The sequence below is a fragment of the Oncorhynchus gorbuscha genome, linkage group LG20 (assembly GCF_021184085.1).
Source record: "Oncorhynchus gorbuscha isolate QuinsamMale2020 ecotype Even-year linkage group LG20, OgorEven_v1.0, whole genome shotgun sequence".
NCBI lineage: Eukaryota > Metazoa > Chordata > Actinopteri > Salmoniformes > Salmonidae > Oncorhynchus > Oncorhynchus gorbuscha.
In genome coordinates this window covers 9653166-9671047 of record NC_060192.1, presented here as the reverse complement: position 1 = coordinate 9671047, position 17882 = coordinate 9653166, and the positions used below count along the sequence as shown (strand labels likewise).

At 43.2% G+C, this 17882-nt stretch overlaps 2 protein-coding genes across 2 annotated transcripts; one reads left to right on the top strand and one right to left on the bottom strand.

The window, feature by feature from the left end:
- Nucleotides 1-2159: 2159 nt before the first annotated feature.
- LOC124006847 (RNA exonuclease 4-like) lies at nt 2160-5518 on the top strand. The gene is made up of 8 exons (XM_046317043.1): nt 2160-2896; nt 3042-3400; nt 3669-3821; nt 4129-4322; nt 4462-4550; nt 4648-4722; nt 4835-4909; nt 5009-5518. The coding sequence occupies exons 1-8, from the start codon at nt 2684-2686 to the stop codon at nt 5150-5152; spliced, it is 1302 nt and encodes a 433-aa protein (XP_046172999.1). The 5' UTR covers nt 2160-2683; the 3' UTR covers nt 5153-5518.
- A 64-nt stretch (nt 5519-5582) lies between these two features.
- Nucleotides 5583-15287, bottom strand: LOC124006848 (calcium channel flower homolog). Its single transcript, XM_046317044.1, has 5 exons — nt 14056-15287; nt 10712-10784; nt 10473-10598; nt 9985-10092; nt 5583-7426 (listed from the first exon to the last, which is right to left on the bottom strand). The coding sequence occupies exons 1-5, from the start codon at nt 14159-14161 to the stop codon at nt 7339-7341; spliced, it is 501 nt and encodes a 166-aa protein (XP_046173000.1). The 5' UTR covers nt 14162-15287; the 3' UTR covers nt 5583-7338.
- Between the last annotated feature and the right edge of the window lie 2595 nt (nt 15288-17882).

Here is a 17882-nt window from a genome sequence, read left to right as displayed (position 1 = left end):
TTGTATACAGATAAGATTTTCTTGGGTCCCCACCCCGTATGGGGTGGAGGGGAACGAGGCAGTTGATCTACTGGCTAAACAAGCACTTAGTAGTGGGGATGTTGAGGCTTTAGTTTCAATGAGCAAGGAAGATATAAAAATCCTGATATGGACAGTGATGGTGCAGAGATGGCAAGAGCAGTGGAGGGCAGGCATTTTTTTCAAGTACAGAGGAAAGTCGGGGAGGGGAGGATGGCAGGAAGGGACAGAAGAGAGGATGGTATTTACATAAGATTAAGGCTGGGACACAGCCAGTTGAATAAGACCTTAAATGTGATCAGAAAGCATCCAAGGGGAAAGTGTGATTATTGCCAGGAAACAGAGACCGTGGAGCATGTATTGCTACAGTGTGGGCAGTATCAGAGGCAAGAAGGAGAAGGGGACACAGGAAATTAGTTTAAAGAATATATTGAGTAGAACGTCATTAGATATAGTCTCAAATAGTTTGTTATATCTTTTAAGAGAAACGGGGATTGGCAGGTATGATTTAGTTTCTCCCTGTCTCCGGCCCACACTCCAGTAAAGTAGGTGACGGTAATGTACCATAATGTTGGATGCCAATCGCCGATAAACCCCACTGAAGAAGCGGACTTGCTGTATGCATTGTTTAAGCACGGTGTAGATTTGATCCATAGTTCGGGGAATGGGAAATGGTGGTGAGCAGTGCGGATGAAATTGAGAAAAAGTTGGTGAAGCAACAGCTGTGCTGGAACGCAAACAATATTGGTGTCAGGTGTGATGATTTGGACCAGGAGGATTAGGGACAAGGACCAGAATGATCGGTAGTGGAAAGATAGGAAAATGAGAGATCATGATACAGAAAGCAGTGGATCATCTAGTAAAGAAAGCATGAAGAGGGCCACCGTAGGAAGCAAAATTACTTACATGTTGGAGTGGAAAGTGGTGATAGTGTTTGATGAGACCACAGGGCCTCACTTACACCCTATCCAACTAACTAATGCCGTAGAGAAATAGGTAGGTGAAGTGAAATTAGCTCGGTTAATGGAAATGGTAGATTGTTAATATTGTGTGGTAGCCTGGCCCCGCAAGAGAAGCCATGTCCCTGGTGCTTATGCTCGATTGAGGGGAGTCATCACTGGGGTCCCAATATCTATGTCCACAGATGATCCCAATATCTATGTCCACAGATGATATTAAAGAAAATGTGAAGGGAGGCAGAGAGATTGAGCCCAAAAGGTTGATCAGTAGGAAAGAGGGTCAAAGAAGTGAAAGTTACTGTGATGTCAGTGATGCTGAGGTTTGAGAAAGTCTTGCCGGGAAAACGTACAGGTGGGATTCCTTAGTTTCAATGTTAGAGAACTTGTCCCATATGCACTGCAGTGTTTTAAATGACAAAGAATGTGACATGTTGCTGCTCAGTGTAAAGGAAAGAAAATATGTGCCAAGTGTGGAGGGGCACATGATTACGGCGAAGCAATGTGAAGGTTAAGTGCTGTAATTGTGGGGGAGAACACAGTGCAGCATTTGGTAGATGCCAGGTACAGAGAGGCTCAGAGATATAGGATCAGTCATGATGTATCGTATGCAGAGGCCGTCAAACAGTTTGGTAGAACTACAGTGCGGACTGATGGAGCTTACATGGATGTACCTGTAGTAAGTGGACCTAATGTCAGGGCTGGTGCTTCTGATGGTCCTGGCATTGTTTTGAGGCCTGTTCAGAAATATTGTGCTCATGAATGTGCTGTGTCAAAGGACACTTTGATAATGAATGAAATTGTCTTCATAGATTTTATTGGTAAGGTTATCAATATGACTCGGGATGTGGAAATCAGAAATGCCAGGTTGAAGGTTATTGCGGAGACAGCAAAAGATATATTGGGGGTAACAGATTGAAATGGTTGTTGACATGCAGAACAATCCTAAGGGTGGAGTATTTCAGCATGATATAGATCAAGTTTAATGTGTTTGTGGAGGGTGTGGTAGAAGTCAGGGATTTATTTGGTTTAGAATTTTTTTTCATGGTAGTGCTGAATTGAGCAGATCGTGATTGATCGTACATTCCAGCACAGTAGGTGGCGGCATGTAATTGTTTGCGGACCGCCATGATAGCATAGAAGAAACGAAGAAAGAACATGTTTCTAGGAACCAAGACCAACCCTCGTTTCCTGTCGGACATTCACATTTGTGACACATTGCAGAAGTACACATTTCAGCACGGCGTACGAAAAAACATGTGTAGATATCTGTTTGTAAAGCATAACGAGTATGGCGAGTTTAAGTATTCATTAAGGTATTTGTAGAGGTGAACTATTGCGGTTCAAACCGTCAAATCATTGCTTTAGCAAATGTAATTAGCCAGCTAATTTACTAACTAATGCTTGATCTATTGATCACATGTTAGCAAAACTAGCTAGCAAGCTAACGTCATCCAAGAAGCCAATTTACTGAGCAACAGGACGTTTGAAGTATAGTCGGCTGTCACATATTAAGTCAAAGGCTAGTCGCTGAGCAATGTTCACTTTTTAGAATGAGATGTGAAGACTAAAGTTATAATGAAAGTTCAGGCTGCCATTACACTGCAACGTGTCTTTAGCAGCTAACGTTAGCTTGTCTAACTCAAAAAAAATTGAAGAGGGGAATTGACAGACATATTTTCTAAATCAAAGCTCATAGTCCTCGAGATATGTCTAAAGTCAAGCCAGAGAAAACGGACTCTGCTGCTTCTTCTAAAACGCCAGAATCCAGCCAGGACCAAAAGAAAAAGAAACCTGTAAAGAAAAAGTTTTTTGAACACACCAAGAAACAACCAGTGGCTAAAGATCAAGGTAAAACCAATGCATTGCTTCCCCCGAAAGATGCCGAACAGTTTTCAGCCAACTGGAAAACGTTACTAGAGGTAAGGACTTGGCTAAGTCAGAAATGTTGTGATAAATATTTTTTGGGATAGATGATTACAGACCTGAAGGCATTGGTGCAATGTCATTACTGTCTAAAATGGGATGTTGTGATGCTATTAAAGCTAGCTCACTCTCTACTTGCAGGTGTTCAAATCCAAACCCCTACCAGTAAAAAATAAACCAGTTCAGCGGAACTCAAAGAAGGAAGTCCCTAAGAAACCCACTAAATACATTTCAAAGGACGAGGTGGTGGAGGATAAGAAGTCTGCTAAATACTTATCAAAGACAGTGAATGATGCCAAGCCCATGCAGGTGTACAGTAGGAAAGTAGGGAAGGACAGTGCCGTTCCCAATACATCCCAGGTGAATGGGAAAAGTCCAGGAACATCGGGGAGAGAACAGCCTAACGCCAAGAAGAAGAAACCGAACAACGCCCAGGTGGAGGGTAACACACAGATGAAGAAGAAGAAAATAGAGGAAGTGGAGGAAAAGAAACCCACTGAGTAAGTCCATCCAGTGTTACCAATATCGCTCATAAGCAAAACATCTGACAGGTGTGTGTATATATAACTATTGAGATTTTGACTTCAACAACCTCTCACTGTAGTGAAAGGCATGTGCACGGTTTGTGTCCGCATGTTCAGTCACTTCAATAGTCAGTTGTCAAACTTGCATCCAAACCTAAGGTCAAATTGTCACATTATTTCCACTGGCACCTCAGTGTTGGTTAATGTGTGTGGGGGTTAATGCATGTAATCTGTCCTCTACTAGATCGGACATGTGGTTTGATGACGTGGACCCTGACGACATTGAGGCCACAGTGGGGACAGCGGCAGCGGATATCATGAGGAAGATGCAAGGTATTCGGAAGACAGATGCCCAGACCACAGAGAAGGCGCTGGTCAAGGACAGGGGGTTCGAGGGGTAAGTTAGAGGACATCAGCAGCTCCTAATCGTAAGGTGTATATCTGCATGTGCTCTATGACAGTAGCAGCTGAGTTGGAAAAGTAGCGCTTTCTATAACAGACTATATGGCCAGATCCTGGATTAGCAGTCCTACTCTGAGACATAATATAATAAATATAGACATTTTGTGGATATGGGCCCTGAGCTTACTTCACCATAAAGTACAGAGCAGAATGTTGTTGGCTGTCTTCAGTCACTTGAATGAAATGATTTTTCTGGTGTGACCAAGCCTTTTTCTCTCCCTGTTCATCATGGCACCTGTCAGCCTTACCAAGGCGGTAGCTATGGACTGTGAGATGGTGGGTGTGGGGCCAGATGGAGAGGACAGCATTGTAGCCCGGGTCTCCCTTGTCAACCAGTTTGGGAAGTGCATCTACGACAAACACGTTAAGCCCACAGAGAAGGTGACAGACTACAGGACAGCTGTTAGCGGCATCCGGCCGGAGAACATCAAAAACGGTGCCCAGCATGAGCCAACCTCAGACCTCTTAACACTATATTAATGTTCTTATGATGGCTTTGGAAACTTTGAACTAGATTTTCTGCGCATTGTTTTCAAATGTGACTTTTGTGTCATCAATGCTGTTATATGCTGCAGGTGAGAATGTAAAGACTGTACAGACAGAGGTGGCTGAGATCCTCCAGGGGAGAACGCTAGTGGGACACGCCATTCACAATGACCTCAAGGTACACTTCTATGATCTAACCTACACTAACTAAAACCTGACTTGACTTGAGATCATTGTCAACATTTACATAAACTTTCCATACCGAAATCTTTCAGATTTTGCTCTTGGATCACCCAAAAAAGAGAATCAGAGACACACAGAAGTATAAACCTTTCAAGAGAATTGTGAAGGTAAAGACTGTTTTTTTTGGGGGGGGGGGGGGGTGGCAGGTATTATGTGTGACAGAATGGGTTATAATAACACTATAAGAGGAAGGTATGAACAGTGTAATTTTCTTTTCAGAGTGGTCGGCCATCTCTGAAACTCCTGTGTAGAGAAATACTTAACGTCAAAGTACAGCAGGGAGAACATTCATCCGTAAATCAACTTTTTATCAACATTTTTAAACATTTTTTAGATCACAATTATACAGTAGTCCTCTGTGAGCCGTAGCCAATGTCTGAGAATGTTTTGCAGGTCCAAGATGCCCAGGCGACTATGAGATTGTACACGATGGCGAAGAAGAATTGGGAAGCAGAGATCAAGGCTAGTCATAACAACCCAGACTTAATCAAGAAGACCAAAGAACCAAGGAAGCCCAAATCAGCAAAACTCAAATGAACCTGACTGGTTCTGAAGTCTTAACTGCATCATTCTGTTATGGGACTGTGGACTAACCATTCACTAGGGGGCACAGAACAGGTGGCTTGACTGAATTAATAAGTGTCTTTGGGAAGTGGATCGTTTGGTGACCCATAAGGATTGCAAAGAAGTTTGTTCAAATGGATATTGACTTTATTCAAATCCCACTCAGCCCAAATCACTCAAATATCCTAGTGCTCCTTCAACAATGCATCGATCTTTCATTCTTGTTCAGATCGGGGTTTTAAAATGTAATCTCTTATCTTCTAACGTCCACAGGTTAGGTTTAGAAGTGCTGTTGCATTTGTGGGTTTTAACATTAAAAGTTTGATATCTTTAATCACATGCAGTATGTAGTGTTTTTACACTTATGTGCATGGATCATGTAATAACTGGGAAAAGACAGGCATTGTTTTAAAAGGCAGAATGTTTATTTTTTTGGTCAGATGGGGAGTGAACAATACCATATAAGCAACTGAGTTTGTGGCCTCCTTTGAAGTTCCAGTTCATTGTGACATAAATAAGCGACAAACCAAATTCAACATCAATACACAGAAGCATATGCACACACACCTTACAGCAAACTACAGGTCAGTTACCATTTCTACTGCACGGGCAACCTGTTGACGTTTAAGATTAACGCTTCCCTTTGAGCCCATTGTTCCATAACAATAGTGTAGCTGTGCTGTATAGTGTAGGCCTGAAGAACTTCTGTGCCTAGAGATCATAAACTAAGGATTAGTGTCCCTCCTGTATATGGGCAATAGAGACCTCTGGTTTAATGCATTAAACATGTAGTCAACCCAATATCTAGCTCTACCCCAGTTGCTTTGTCAGGGAAGGTAACAGTGAAGCTACATTAGACAGCTGCTAACATGCTTATGTTGCATATTAATGAACTTAAGCCTAAATAGTAGTTTATATTGTATGCCTTAGTGAGATTATCGCTGGTGTTCCTTCAGTGTTTTTTTTTTTTACAAAAGCTGGTTCATGTGGATAGTACCTTTTGCATTGGTTAAAGTGACCTGCAATAGCATGTTAGCTAATTATCCAGTATCTAGGAAACAAAATAGGCCTACCTGAGAACTGGTTATGGGTGACCATTTCAATGAGTAACTAAATTATTTCCAATCCAGAGCTAAAGTGGGAAATAATCCCAACGGTAGCATGTTGCTGAACAACACATTAGTACCTGTGATCAGAGGTTGGACATAAGTGTATATTTCACCTGACTGAGGGACAAAGGCAAATCATGGCTCTGTGTGTTACACACAAAATAGTCCCTGAATCAAGACACATTCCCTCATCAGTCCTTTAAAGCATGCTTCCATGGGGCAGATCCCACTACTGTATGTAGGGTTACAAACATTCTGAGGTGGCATAGATCAATCAGGTTCTAGAAGAGGACACCAATAGCATTTGAAAGGTTAAGAGGTGCTAAAGCAGCATAGCTATTCAACTCACATTCTTAATCTGGTTTTCTCAAGACACACGCAACATGCAGCTGTTTGATTAGATGCACATTTTTAGAATGCTGAGAAAGTAGCTATTTTTATACATGCACTGAAAGCTGATGTGATTCACGGTTACATCATAGTTCCGTGTCCGAGGTCCTCTGTAGGTACATTAAATCTAAACATCCATTGTATATCGCAAATAACGGATATTAAACAAAAAGAGGACTTGTTATCTTTGGGTTTTACTGGATGGAATGGATATACATTTGGGATAACTCAATGGATGAATTTCCTGCGGCACAATGAGAATAACATGATTTGGGGAAATGACTTCACAAAAATAAAGCTTTCACATTCACTATTGCCCAGGTTTCTTGAAAGGCGGATTGGCTAAGAGGGTACATAACTTTTCCTACTTGCCAAAAAGGGTAACCCCAGTAACCAGGAAAACAAAAACAGCACAGCAGCTAAACCTTTATGTTAAAATGTCATGGAAAACTAAATTCACACTAAGGACCAAACAACATTAATAATATATGGAAAAATTACACCAAGTAAGACATCAAAGATGCAGCCATTTAGATAAATAAATAAACTCAGTAACTGAGAGGGAGGAGAGTAGCAGGGATGACACTCATTGTCCCTTGGTTAAGGATAGTGTTGTTCCTCTGTGGGAACAGATAAAGGGATGATGGGATAGCCATCTCACTATATTGACCCGTCAGTCGTCCCGGTCATCTTCTCCTCATCCCCCTGTTTCTCGTGATTCAGCCTGGCATAACTCACCGCATCGCCCCTGAAAGGGAAGAAAGCATGACAAGTTAAATCTTATTTGTCACATGCGCCGAATATACCATGAAATGCTTTACTTACAAGCCCTTAACAAACAATGCAGAAAATATTTACTAAATAAACTAAAGTAAAAAATGTTAAATAATAATGAAGGGGGTACTGGATTAATGTGCTGGGGTACAGGTTAGTCAAGGTAATTTGTACATGTAGGTAGAGGAAAATTGACTGCATAGATGTAACAGCAGTGTAAAAACAAAGAGGGTGGTGTCAATGTAAATAGTCCGGGTGGCCATTTGATTAATTGTTCAGCAGTCTTATGGCTTGGGGATAGATGTTAAGGAGCCTTTTGGAACTAGACTTGGGGCTCCGGTACCGCTGGCCGTGCGGTAGCAGAGAGAACAGTCTATGACTTCGGTGTTTGGAGTCTTTGCCGATTGTTTTTGCCTAGTATATAGGTCCTGGATGGTAGGAAACTTGGCCTCAGTGATGTACTGGGCTGTACACACTACCCTCTGTAGCGCCTTACGGTCGGATGCCGAGCAGTTGCCATACCAGGCGATGCAACCGGTCAGTGCAGCTGTAAAACATTTTGAGGATCTGGGGACCCATGTCAAATCTTTCAGCTTCTTGAGGGGGAAACGGCATTGTCGTGTCCTCTTCACGTCTTTCTTGGTGTGTTTGGACCATGATAGTTTGTTGGTGGTGTGGAATTTAATTCTCGACCCGCTCTGTCGATGTGAATTGCGGTGTGGTCGGCCCTCCTTTTCCTGTAGTCCATGATCATCTTCTGTGTCTTGCTCACGTTGAGGGAGAGGTTGATGTCCTGGCACCACTGCCAGGTCTCTGACCTCCCTATAGGCTGTCTTTATCATTGTTGGTAATCAGGCCTACCTCCGTTATGTCATCAGCAAACCTAATGATGGTGTTGGAGTCATGCTTGGCCACGCAGTTGTGGGTGAACAGGGAGTACAGGAGGGGACTGAGCACCCACCCCTGAGGAGGCCCTGTGTTGAGGATCAGCATGGCAGATGTGTTGTTGCCTATCCTTACCACCTGGCTGCAGCCCGTCAGGAAGTCCAGGATCCAGTTGAAGAGGGAGGTGTTTAGTTCCAAGGTCCTTAGATTAGTGATTGAGCTTTGAGGGCAATATGGTGTTGAACGCTGAGCTGTAGTCAATGAACAGCATTCTCACATAGGTGTTCCTTTTTTCCAGTTGGGAAAGGACAGTGTAGAGTGCGATTGCGTCCTCTGTGGATCTGTTGGGTCGGAATGCGAATTGGAGTGGGTCTAGGGTTTCTGGGATAATGCTGTTGATGTGAGCCATGACCAGCCTTTCAAAGCACTTCATGGCTACCGACTTGAGTGCTACGCAGCGGAAGTAATTTAGGTAGGTTACCTTGGGAACAGGGACTATGATGGTCTACTTGGGAATTTTTCCTAGCCACTGTGCTTCTACACCTGCATTGCTTGCTATTTGGGGTTTTAGGCTGGGTTTCTGTACAGCACTTTGATATAGCAGCTGACGTAAGAGGGGCTATATAAATAAATTTGAACATGTAGGTATTACAGACTCGGTCTGGGAGAGGTTGAAAATATCAGTGAAAACACTTGCCAGTTGGTCCGCGTATGCTCAGAGTACACGTCCTGGTAATCCTTGTGAATGTTGACCTGTTTATTAAAGGTCTTGCTCACATTGGCTACGGAGAGCGTGATCACACAGTCGTCTGGAACAGCTGGTGCTCTCATGCATGCTTCATTGTTGCTTGCCTCAAAGTGAGAATAAAAGGCATTTAGCCCATTTGGTAGGCTCGCGTCACTGGGCAGCTTGCAGCTGAATTTCCCTTTGTAGTCCGTAATATTTTGCAAGCCCAGCCACATCCAACAAGCGTCAGAGCCGGTGTAGTAGGACTTAATGTTAATCCTGTATTGAAGCTTTGACTGATGGTTCATCTGAGGGCATAGCGGAATTTCTTATAAGCGTAGTGATTAGTGTCCCGCTCCTTGAAAGTGGCAGCCTATAGCTCGGTGTGGATGTTGCCTGTAATCTATGGCTTCTGGTTTGGATATGTATGTACGGTCACTATGGGGACGAAGTCGATGAACTTATTGATAAAGCCGGTGAAGTGGTATACTCCTCAGTGCCATTGGATGAATCCCAAAACATATTCCAGTCTGTGCTAGCAAAACAGCGCAGCATCCACGTCACTGGTACTTCCTGCTTTAGTTTTTGCTTGTAAGCAGGAATCGGGATAGAATTATGGTCAGATTTTCCAAGAAAACAGGGTGATGTTGAATGTGAGATTCACAGGGTTACTTTTTGTCACTCAAGTTTATAAGGGGTATGAACAAAGCAGTCTCCTGTTACAAGACGTTACATTATTTTACATTTAATGAATCTTGTTACTGATTAATAACACCTGAAAATCTAAATGTTGATTGAGAAATTTGAAATGAAAGGGGAAAAAGTGAGAAAAAAAAGACATCTAAAATACGTACACTATGTACACACACAGTACATTCAAACCAAAATCTTATCACTAAAAGTAAATAGAAAAGTCATACTTTTTGCCCAGGGAGGCGAGACCATAGAGGACACCTGTAGCAAAGGCAATGGCATTCCCAAACAACGTGGTGATGGAGAAGCTCAGAAATATGGGAAACAGTGCCATCCTGGAAATAAGAGAAACAGGGATTGATTACAGAGAATATTAAGTGTGTTTTTCAACTGTGATATAAGAAAAAGTGCCATCCTAAAAAATAAGTGTTTCCCAAACTCGATCCCTTGGACCCCAAGGGGGGGTCTTGCCCTAGAACTACACATCTGATTGAAATAATCATCAAAGTTAATTTTAATCAATTGTGTAGTGCTTGGACAAAAAACAAAATGTGCACCCCTTATTAAGGGTCCCAAGGAAGGAGTATGGGAAACACTGAATCACATTAAACCGGTAGTGGGTTTATCAACTGGTTAAAGGTTCATTTAAATTCTAGGCCAAGACAAATGGACAGGTGAGACCTGTGAAGCCAGCAGGTCTCAGTCTAGTTCTTACCCACAATAGAAGAAGGCTTTCTGCCATGGCTTGAATTTGTCCGCTCTAGCCGCCACTGCATTCGCAAACTCAATGAACTGGCAGCAGAATGGGACTTCACACAGGAACAACACAAAGGCATTCAACCTTGAAACAGGAGGAGGACGTTAACACAGCGCTGGTGAATATTTTTTTACACACATGAGCAAACACACAAAGGCACACACGTAAGGATCATATTGTGGAAAACTGAAACTTACACCATCCATACTCCAGCTGCGATGTTTAAGGGGTTGACAGTGACACACATCCACACTCCTGAGATGGCACATGCTTCAGTGGGAGAGAAAATTATATTACATGCAATGTTACATTTCTCATTATGTAACCAGATCAAGTACATACAGGCACAAATAGGGACACCATGAATACCAACAGACTATAATAAAAGGAGTCTTTGTTCCAAGTTAGAAAGATGATTCATACAAACTCAAATCAAATAAAGCTTAACTAGAAACCACAAGGGCCTGAATTTGTCATTTAAACATGGTTTTGATACCAGGGAAACCAACACAAGAGGCTCAGCTCTTCTCTGGCAGAGAGCTATATTTGAGACAAATAGGAGGCAGATGATGGGTATTAATCAGAGTTTACAGGCCCCCTGCTAAGTTCCTACAAGGCCCCTGCTATGCACTGCCTGGTTGGCTCTGCTGGGTGTTACCAGTCCACTGTGAGCATGATTAGGGACCCAGACAATGAACAGATGGGATACTTACTTGTATTATATCCATTGTACTGTGTACACACACACACACACACAAGTTGGTACAGACTTAAGTAAATTAATTCACACAGCCCCAGTCGACTGTAGCTCATCTTGTCTTTTGTACCCAAATTTGATTTTGGCAAAATTATTAACTTGTGGGGTTTGAAACCATTGAGAGATGCAGTATGCAGAAATTGCTCAAGCCATTTCCTGGTTGCTAAAATTCTAATAGTTTGCCTAATTTCAGTTTGTGACAAAACAAGAAAGTAAAGTGTAGAGAATCATTGTACCATCTAAACAGCTGTGAAATATTTTCCATAACCGACAATATTGTATTTTCAGCTGTTTGAAATTGGTGTACAAAACCGAAAATAAAAGACATGAAGCATAGAAATAGCGCACTTAAAACAGATCTACCACTTCTTAGACATGCTTTCAATGAGAATGACATATCTGTAACTCCTATTTCTATGTTAATTTGATCAGGTCAACCAAAAAGTTACATACTGCAGCATAGAAAATCTTGAAAACACGGCTCAGGATTTCTATCAGGAGAGAAACCTTACACTACTAGTGACTGATTGATGGAATAAAAACAAATAATTGACTCCCTTTTTCTCCCCTGTCCCATCACTGCAACTCCCATACGGACTCGGGAGAGACGAAGATCGAGATCCATGCGTCCTCCGAAACACGACCCTGCTACGCCACACTGCTTTTTGACACACTGCTCGCTTAACCTGGAAGCCAGCCGCACCAATGTGCATGCGACCAGGCCCCCACAAGGAGTCACTAGAGGGCGATGAGACAAGGACATCCCGACTATACCCTCATGACGCTGGGCCAATTGTGCGCCGCCTCATGGGTCTCCCGGTCGTGGCCAGCTGCGACACAGCCCGGGAGCAAAACCGGGTCTGTAGTGAACGCCTTAGACCACTGAGCCACTCCGGAGGCTCTTGATGGAGATCTTATACTAGTGTGATTAAATGAAAAGTTATGGCACTGAATTTTTTTATTTTTTTTATCCCACAGTACCAGACGAGACCATTCAGCTAACGAGCACACTCATGCCGTACAACCACAGACAAGAAGACACACATACATGCAGTACTCTGCAGCAGCTAACATCAGAGGAAGCATATAGGACCTATCCTGCACTCTGATTCTACATCATGCTGAATAATACAGAGCCCATTGACTATGCAACGGTCCTGCATGGGAATGTGATACAGCGGCCAATACTCCGGTATCACAGCCACAGCAAGGCAGGAAAGGGATAGGTGGGAAGGGAGAGCAGGGCTGCAATAGGCCTAATGCTGGGGAAGTGCAACATAAGCACAAACATCAACTCTGTCTGTCTCACAAAATGACTGTATATATGAATGGACAAAGCCATTGATCATGTGTCACCATACATTCCTATGTGAAAATTTGGCTTCAATGCGCCATTGAGTTAAGTCGGTTATGATGGCGTCTCATGGAGCAGTTTGAGCTCGTCAGGAAGTGAAGCAATTATTGGTACCTTGATTGAATTTTTTACTTATTTACATGAAAACTGACCACGAAGATCGCTATTTTTCCATTCACTATTAATGGGGGATCCTGTTTCTGCTAACAATGCCTGCAGTCAGCCTTGAACTTCCGTGGCTTTAATAAGAAGGGCAGTCTTCTCCCCTGGTCTCACACGGAGTCCCTGAGGGAAGATATACTCTACCAGACATTATAAAATAGAAGCTATCACTGAATAGATGACTAGATACCTAGTCAGTTGCACAACTGAATGCATTTAACCCAACCACTCTGAATCAGAACATGTGACCAATGGGTTTGGCGCTGTACAAAGAGATGTGGGGGTAGAGTGGTGTGCCAGTGCTTTGTCTGGGCGGGCAGACAGGGCTCAGTGAGGAGACTGAAGGCCTTGACTAAACACTGTAATATTTCAAAGAAAGCACATCAACAGAGCTTCCTAAAGAGAATATAGCCTCATTATCCAACAGCACAATACTCACAATTCTGTGTGTGTGTATCAACAATACTCGTATCACCGCCTGGTATGGCAACTGCTTAGCATCCGACCTTAGGCGCTACAGAGGTTGGTGCATAGAGCCCAGTACATCAATGGGGCCAAGCTTCCTGCCGTTCAGGACCTATATATAAATTGTTGTCTCTACAACCGCACGGCAAGTGGTACTGGAGCGCCAAGTCTAGGTCCAAAAGGCTTCTACCCCAAGACATAAGACTGCTGAACAATTAATCAAATGGCCACCCAGACTATTTACATTGACACCCCCCTGTTTTTACACTTCTGCTACTCGCTGTTTCTTATCTACGCATAGTCACTTTACCCCTACCTTACAAATTACTTTGACTAACCTGTACCCCCGCACATGGACTCGTACCCTGTATATAGCATCCTTATTGTTATTTTATTGTGTTACTTTTTAATTTTTTTATTACTTTAGTTTATTTAGTAAATGACTACTTATTGAACTGCATTGTTAGTTAAGGACTTAAGCATATGGTCTACACCTATTGTATTGGGCGCATGTGATAAATACAACTTTATTTTATTCGATTTTTGGTCAAGGGCCATGTTAAATACATAAACAATAGGCTAGTATGCCAGGAATAGGTCATGAGAAAAACGTTTAAAATGCTTGCCGGTAACATGCTTCATGATCTGTCACTGTCATGAAAGGCATAGACCCATTAAAACATTTAGAGACTGTAGACGTGGAAGCAGGGTGCGCCAGGACCGATTAGAATCGGACGGTCGTGTATACAGTAAGCAGGTGCAACAACAGGAGATAAGAAAATGGATGGTTAGCGTTTACTTACATACACCGCCCAGGACCCCAGCGATTTTGCAGAGCCATCGATACCACCATGACATGCCATCATCATCGGTGACAGGTTTTGGAGCTGCTGCCTCTTCGGAGTTCATTTTGCCCCAATAAATTATTCAGTGACTTGCCTTGTCAATATAACAATGGCCATTGGCTGGGGCTCACTTGGACAACGAAAGCTAACGTTACCTGGCCAACGACAATGATCTTGCTAACAGTTGACAAAAACATATATTTCGTGTTAACGATAGCGTTGATCGTGTCTCTACTCTGGCTAGCTAGATAACAATCTATGGCGGTTATCAACTGAGCATGGTTTTGTCTTCAAGATAACCAGTCTGCTAGCTATGAGCTAACTTAGACGCTAACGGTTGCCTCTGTCGCCAAATCCTGTTAGCTTGTGTCACTGCCAGTCGCCAAATCCTTTTTGCTTGTGTCACTACCAATGTCAACCAACTTTCCTATCCAACAAACTTGCCAGTTATCCGTTTTCTTTCAAATTAGACCGCTACCATTATTAATTTACACCATTCAAAAATGACGATTATTTTACAACCTGCTCTGTCCGCTGTTTCTTGTCCTGTCTTCTTCGGTGGGGTTTATCGGCGGTTGGCATCCAACGTTATGGCGCAGTACCGCCACGTACTGTACTGGAGTGTGGGCCAGAAAAGGGGAGAAACAAAATCCTACGGTTGTCCTTAAAAATATTTCAAAATATTTGAGACTATATCTAATGACGTTCTACTTAATATACTCTTTAAACGAATTTCCTGTATCCCCTTCTCCCTCATACTAGATTCCAGCCTCTTTCACATATAAGAATTTATTGAATTTGCTGAGTTCCACCCTTAATCTTGTAAAAATAGCCTTGTCTCTTCTGTCCCTAAAAATAGCCTTGCCTGCCCTTAGTAATCTCTATTCCACAGCTCCTACCATCTCTGCACCATCACTGTCCATATCAGGATTTTCGTCTCTTCCTTGCTCATTGAAACTACAACATCAAACATCCCCACTTCTAAGTGCTTGTTTAGCCAGTACATCAACTGCCTCGTCCCCCTCCACCCCCAAATGGGCTGGGACCCAAGTAAATCTTATCGGTTTAACCCTGCCATGGGTTTGCAGCACCTCATAAAGCAGGTCTTGTCTGCTACGTGAGCTAAAGGACTGGAGACTCATCAACACTGCACATGAATCAGAGCAAATAACTACTCTTGTGTGGCTGTAATATGTTTCCTGACTGCCACCCCACATTCTTGCACTACAAATGCTGACCCAGTACGTCCTGTCATTGGATCTTTTGAACCATCTGTGTAAATGGCCACAAAATCGTGATACACAGTATCCAGACTCCTCTTAAACGAATCAGATGGATCAACACCCTCCCTATCTTTCTGTAGTCTCTCCAAACGCTTCTAGATTAACTACTGGAGGCGGGAGTAGCCACGGTGCATTTACAGGAATAGCTACTGTTGGACTAAAATCCCTTCAATACAGTCCCATCTCCTTCGACCTGGGTATTACCCACCCAGTCAAAGCTTGTGTTCTGTTTTCGCTCATGATCCCAGCATTCCTGTAAAAATCCTTTTTGCAGGATGAGACACCCCATGTCCCTGTAGGTTGTCCCAATAATTCATTGCCAGCTACTGTCTTCTAATCCGCAATGGCATATCCCCCATCTCCACCTGTAGTGCAGCCACTGGGGAGATCCGAAACGCCCCACTACATATTCTGAGTCCTTGCCCCTGCATGACATTTAGCCTTTCCAATGAGGTCTGGGCTGCCGAACCATACGCTATACTGCCATTATCTATTACAGATCGAATCAATGCAGCATACATGGTCCTCAATGAGGAAAGCCCAGCTCCCCACTCCTTCCTCGTCAGACAGCATATCACATTTAGCACCACTGAATTTTCTCTACAGAGAACCTGAATCACCACATTAATGCCCACCGCTCTTCCTCCTCAATTGCTTCCTGTACCTTCCTGACTATGTATGGCACATTTCTTCCCCTCTTCCATGGGGCCCCATCATCTGCAAATAACGACCTCCCAATATCTGGCTGTACCTGAGTAAACATCATTGATCATGATTGTGAACAACAGAGGACTAATCACGCTCCCCTGTGGTGTACCATTATCCACCAGGTAGCTGCTTGATAGTGACTTTCCCACCCTCACCTGAATAGACCTTTCAAACAGGAAATCCTTTATCCAGTTGTACATTCTTCCTCCTGCCCCCATAATATCAAGCTTGATTAACAACCCCTCCTTTCACATCATATCATACACCTTCTCCACATCAAAAAAGACAGCTACTACAGTCTCCTTGTTCACCTGAGCATTCTTCACCTCTGCTTCTAAGCAGAGCACTGGGTCCATAGTTCCCGTTCCCTTCCTGAACCCACTCTGATGTGGCGATACTAGCCCCCTGCTCTCCAGAAAGTAAGTTAGCCTCTCTGTAATGATACGTTCCCATAACCTTACATGCATGTGATGTTAAAGCTACTGGCCAATAGCTTGTTGGTCTCGTTGGGTCCTTCCCTGGCTTCCAGATTGGTACCACTACTGCCTCCCTCCAACTGCCTGGTAGTTTCCCCTCCTCCCACACTGTGTTGTACAACACCAAAACCTTATCCAGTGCCTCATCACTAAAATGGGCCAACATAACATAGCACACCTCATCTTTCCCAGGTGAGGTTAACCCAGCCTTACCTATTGCCCTTTTCACCTCTGCCATGGTAAATGGTGCATTCAACACATCACTGACATCCTTCCTCCTATCCAGCACTCCAGGATGTTCCTCTATCATTCTATCTCTCCCCCTCTGCCCCTCCTCTGACAAATTTGCAGAGCTATGCACTTCAACAAACATTTTGGCCATCATCTCTGCCTTCTCCTCCTATCTGTTACTGCCACATCCTTCCCACTCGTCAACACTGGATAATCCCACTCCATTCTAACCCCACTCATCCTCTTAATCATCTCCCACACTTCTCCCACAGGTGTCACCTTCCACTGGTGTCACAGATCCGATGCCAACATGACCTCTTTGCCTGACGGATTAGTTCTCCTCACCAGGGCCTGCTTACACTGAATCAGATGTTGGAAGTCATGCATCCTTTTCAGTACTCTAAATGCCCTGTTCCTACTCCTCACCATTTCCCCTCACTCCTCCATCCACCATTGGACTACTTTCCTCCTCCTCCCTGAACTGTTTGGTATAGCCTCAGTAGCTGCCCCCACAAATGCTGTTCTCACCCAGTTATTCATACTATCCACATCCCCTCTCATATCCACCCAAGCCATCACCTGCTCCCTCAGCTCCTGAAATGTATCCCACTTTGCCCTTCCAAACACCCACCTACGTAGCACCCTTCCTCTCAACCACACCTCCACCACCACATATTCCCATCTAATACCTTTGCATCCTATTAGGATTATCTTGCATTATGAAGGTGGCATATCCCCCCCTACATCTCTGTCCCTACGAACCACTATATGTCCCTCAATGATAAACTCCACTAACACTTTTTTTGGTTACTACATGAGTCCATATGTGTTATTTCATAGTTTAGATGTCTTCACTATTATTCTACAATGTAGAAAATAGTAAAAATAAAGAAAAACCCTTGAATGACTATGTCTGTCCAAACTTTTGACTTGTACTGTATATCCTATGATGACTTTATTTGGCAGTACCTGGTCCTTGAAGTGGAACAGAATAGACAGGCTATCTACCCTAACTCCACCCCTTGTTTTTTTTACCTTTATTTAACCAGGCAAGTCAGTTAAGAACAAATTCTTATTTTAAATGACG

Excerpts from the sequence above, each read along its gene's own strand:
- LOC124006848 (XM_046317044.1), bottom strand. The coding sequence starts at position 14,161 with ATGAACTCCGAAGAGGCAGCAGCTCCAAAACCTGTCACCGATGATGAT. Across the intron at positions 10,599-10,711 it reads GCAGCTGGAGTATGGATGGT|GTTGAATGCCTTTGTGTTGT; the intron begins GTAAGTTTCAGT and ends TCCTGTTTCAAG. Across the intron at positions 7,427-9,984 it reads CTCGCCTCCCTGGGCAAAAA|GGGCGATGCGGTGAGTTATG; the intron begins GTATGACTTTTC and ends CTTCCCTTTCAG.
- LOC124006847 (XM_046317043.1), top strand. The coding sequence starts at position 2,684 with ATGTCTAAAGTCAAGCCAGAGAAAACGGACTCTGCTGCTTCTTCTAAA. Across the intron at positions 2,897-3,041 it reads ACTGGAAAACGTTACTAGAG|GTGTTCAAATCCAAACCCCT; the intron begins GTAAGGACTTGG and ends CTCTACTTGCAG. Across the intron at positions 4,723-4,834 it reads CTTTCAAGAGAATTGTGAAG|AGTGGTCGGCCATCTCTGAA; the intron begins GTAAAGACTGTT and ends TTTTCTTTTCAG.